A 4,547-nucleotide genomic window follows, 5' to 3' on the forward strand; every position below is an offset into this window, starting at 1 on the left:
TATATATATAAAAATATACAGTGATAAGTGTGAGCACACATTCTGCTCAACAAACCCTTGATTTCTCAGCCAGATCTCCTGACTCAATATCATCATCATATCATCATTCCATTAGTCAGAGGCCGCAGGGGCCTGAGGCTGAGATCCTGTCAGAACTGAAGCACTGTTTCACAAACAGACTGACTAATAGCAGACGAGTTGGCTTTGTTCATTCCATGTAAGGCACACAGGACGCCAACGAAGTATCAGTTGTTATTGCAAATGCATGTAACAAGTAAAAAATAATTTATGATCTATTTCAATACACTCAACCTGAATTACATTATTCTGTTGGATTAAAACATCTACTCACCGTGATGAACCACTCCTCTTAGTCCATGAATAATCGGATCTACTGCAGGATTGTCCTTCATCCCCACCTGAGAAAGAGAAAATGAATATAAAAAGAAGAATGACTCATTTGTGTTGGACAGACAGAAAGACAGACAGACAGACAGACAAAGAGACAAAATAACAATCAGTCAGTCCGCCAGTCAATTAGACAGACAGACGATGATAGATAGATAGATAGACAGATAGATAGATAGATAGATAGATAGATATGTACATTTTTGACACAGAAAATGCTGGTAGATATTCTGTGTTATGCTGAAGTCATAAAAAGCAAAATGACTGCAATCACTCACAAACACACCCTCAGATAAGTGAACCCATTATGCCTCAAACCGCTTCAAAAGCTGCCCATGTTTGAGATGCACCTGAACTGACTGAATTGTTGAACACAGACAACAGACAGTATGCAATAAAGCCTGAAAGACAGCAGCTACAGTACTGACCTTTAATGTGTGTTTCTGTGTGTGCGTGTTATGGAAAGAGAATGATAGTTTGCTCAGTGCTGACTATATACAAAAATGGTTTAAAAATAATTTTAACAATCTTGACCCTAAAAAAAGCACAGATCAGGAAAAATCCATAACAGGGAGAGCACTTCCTTAGCTCCTCTTGGACGGAGGTGTATCAAATAGATGTTTGTGCTTTTAAGAAGCCCGCACAGGGTTGAATCAGGAGACAGGCTTTGACAGAGAGGACCCAAGGGGTGAGGTCTATTGTTGAGTCTGTGTGTGTGTGTGTGTGTGTGTGTGTGTTTGTGTGTGCTGGTTGTGTATCAAGGAGGCCAGCGCTGGTTAGCCGATCTAACCAACATTCCCATGAGGCAGAAGGGAAAAGGATTCACACACTTCCACTGGCCCTCAGCCATCCTCTCTCTCACATTAATCTCTGCAGGCTCTTTGAACACTCTTGTGCTGTTTCTTGCATGAAAGGGAATTCCAGAAGCTTGACGCAGGAAGTGGGTGCAGAGAGTGAACGGCACAAGTCTGCATTACAACAACTGTCTAGAACAGTTTTGACAGATTTCAGCCTCAATGTAGAGATTGCTCACTGAGGTCACACAACAGACAGACATACAGGCAGTCAAAACAACGGATAGAAAGTCAAATAGATAGCAGACCAGCAGACAGACAAACAGAAAGAATGACAGACAATTAGAGAGACAGACAGACAAAAACAATCAACAAACAGACACACACATACAAACAGAGCGACAGACAGCCCAACCGAACAACAGATAGAACAACAAACAGACACACACATAGAAAGCTATACAAACAATGACAGAGAGAGAGAGAGAGAGACAGACAGACAGACAGACATATAGATATATAGATAGACAGACAGACAGACAGACAGATAGATAGATAGATAGATAGATAGACAGACAGACAGACAGATAGATATATAGATAGACAGACAGACAGACAGACAGATAGATAGATAGATAGATAGATAGACAGACAGACAGACAGACAGACAGACAGACAGACAGACAGACAGACAGACAGATACTTAAGGTGTTGCTGCTGAAAATTCAGTCTTAAGATTAGTTTTTTCTTTGTAGCAAGAGGAGGTTGGAATGGCACTGTGTGGAGAACAAAACACACAACCTGCAACTGGCATATTTTTCTTATTTTAGTAGCAGGACTGACTCGCCTTAGGAAAGCTAAGGCCAGAGTGTGTAAAAAATGATGGGGCCAAAAGTGTCGGACCGGAGGACGAGAGAGAGACAGTGTGAGTTCTCTGCAGGTCAACAACATCAGACTGACAAGGGAGAGAACTTAAAGGGATGATTCACTCCAAAAGCAAAAATGCTATCATAATTTAGTCATCGTCATTGCAAAATGACCAACACGCTTCAAAAAAATCTTATTTTGTCTTCCACAGGGGAAAAAAAGGAAGTTTCATGTTTACCTAGTAAGACCTTGATTAGTGTGTTTGATTAGGGTTGGAGCAGGACCGAGTTTGGTGACCCCGATTTACATAATCATACAATGACATCACCAATAATGATGTGAAATGTGGATGTTTTACGTGTCTAAAACATATAAAGTGAATAAACTAGTCTTAATCAACTCCATAAAAACGTTCATTTCGTTCAGCTCTTCAGTTCTTCAGTCCGAGTTTGAACAGTTTGCTCAGTTCAGTGACTGTTTGGAGGAACTGGAGCACCGAATGAGTTGGCAAAAATCAGCATCGTAGGATCACATACGTAGAAATTTCGCTCATTTCAAACCAGAGTGACTGTTCATCCAAAATGTAGTTCTGACTAAGTAACTTGCAGATCTGTGCTACTCAAGTCACAAACTGTTTCAGATGGTTCGGCCCGATTTGGTGAACTGGTATATTCAGTTCACTAAAAAGAACTGGTTCAAAAGAATGATTTGTTCACAGACCGGACATGTAACCCATTTGCCTGGGGCTATGGGTTACAGGTAATACAGGTAATTGTTGTGCTTCATAAGACCTCAATATATCATCAGGAGCCACATGTATTAATTTTGTCTTGCCTGTATATGCGCTTTTTTTTACTCTCAAGTTCCGGCAGCCGCTGACTTGCATTTTATGAATCACCAAGGACCATGGTTTTAGCTAAAAAAAATCTTGTTTACTATCCTACTGAAGAAGAAGAAGAAAGAAAAAAAACTCACCTCCTTCTTGGGTGACCTGAGGGTGAGTAAATTAACAGCAAACATCATTTTTGTGTAAACTATCCCTTTAACAGAGCTCACATTGTGTTCTACATTGCATTCATATGGGCTGGAATAGTGAAAGCACTTCTACACATGAGCATGAATTCAAGAGGTCACCCACAACCCACAAACACCTGGACTTCCTTGTAGAACAAACCCTGAGGTAAAATAAATAGCAGCAAACTGCTTTAACCTCAGTTTAAGAGCTCTGTTTCACCTCATGAGTAAAAATAGCACATGCAAATCAATAAAGTTCAAAGCTCATTTTAGCAGATGGAAAATAAAAATGCTTGTTTATTGTACTGAGCTCAGAGTGAGGTTTTCAATACGGCAGCTGTGAGCCGTACCAGAGAGAGAAAAAAAACAGAAAGCCCTGCAATTGATTAAAAGTAAATGAGGAACACAAATAACTGCAAGCTATAAAACACCACAAGACAACAACTTGAAACGCTAACCAACATTAAATTATATACAACCTAAAAACGATTTATAGTGTCCTGGGCCACCAACAAGCCTGTGGTCTCAAGTGTTTTAAAGGGGTCATATGATGCGATTTCAAGTTTTCCTTTCTCTTTGGAGTGTTACAAGCTGATTGTGCATAGATAAGATCCCTGAAGTTGCAAAGACTAAAGTCTCAAAACCAAAGAGATATTCTTTATCAAAGTTAAGACTCTGCCACGCCCCCCTAAAACGGCTCGTTCTAACACGCCCCCACATATCTACCTCACTATGTGGAAATATGTTTGAGAGAGGCGGGGCATAGAGGACCTACAATAATGTACAGTATTTGAAAAATAATGTGTTTTTTGAACATTAAAGCATGTCAACATATTCTGTTTCACCAAATACACAAAATAATGATCTTTAAAAAAGCATCATATGACCCCTTTAAAATAAATATTTGGCTACATGCTAGCAGCTAATAGCTGCACTTTAGTTTGTGGACATGTGTCTTGTAAATAAGCCTATGAACATATCATGACAGATGTTACGACTGCTATCTTCTTTAATCAGGGACAGATAGACTAAATGATTGGGCAATAAAGAAAATGGTGTGAGCTACAAATAAAAAGAGATATCGAGCAGGACACAAGCTACAAAGATGTCCTCAGATAACTGCATATGACAAATGAGTGAGGGCTGAGGGAGAAATATGAGATTTAGACTCATCTCCTTCAAACAGAAATCGTGTTATGTCATTTATTGATTAGTCTTCTGAGCTTTGGTGGTGATGGATGCAGAATTTCTCAGATAATACATTTGTTCTTTAAAGAAAAACAGTGAAACGCTAAAGTTTTAAAGTCTATAACAAACATCTGCATGCATTCTTGCTTCTCTGTGAATTTTTAACGAATGATTTAGAGTATACAGGGACTTTCAGATTTGGTATTCCAATTTAACTGGAAATATTTACACTACTGTTCAAAGGTTTGAAGCTGGTATGGTTTTTTTTGGGGGGGG

General features: G+C 39.3%; 1 protein-coding gene across 1 annotated transcript in view; it reads right to left on the minus strand.

Moving 5' to 3' along the window:
- Positions 1 to 4,547, minus strand: part of ptprga (protein tyrosine phosphatase receptor type Ga) — a 297,193-nt gene that overhangs the window by 59,528 nt on the left and 233,118 nt on the right. Inside the window, exon 6 of the mRNA XM_016231834.1 lies at positions 353 to 419. Within this exon, the coding sequence (XP_016087320.1) occupies positions 353 to 419 (67 nt within the window). The remainder of the gene's footprint in view (positions 1 to 352; positions 420 to 4,547) is intronic.

Source organism: Sinocyclocheilus grahami, unplaced genomic scaffold (genome assembly GCF_001515645.1).
Source record: "Sinocyclocheilus grahami isolate Dianchi unplaced genomic scaffold, SAMN03320097.WGS_v1.1 scaffold400.1, whole genome shotgun sequence".
Classification (NCBI taxonomy): Eukaryota; Metazoa; Chordata; class Actinopteri; order Cypriniformes; family Cyprinidae; genus Sinocyclocheilus; species Sinocyclocheilus grahami.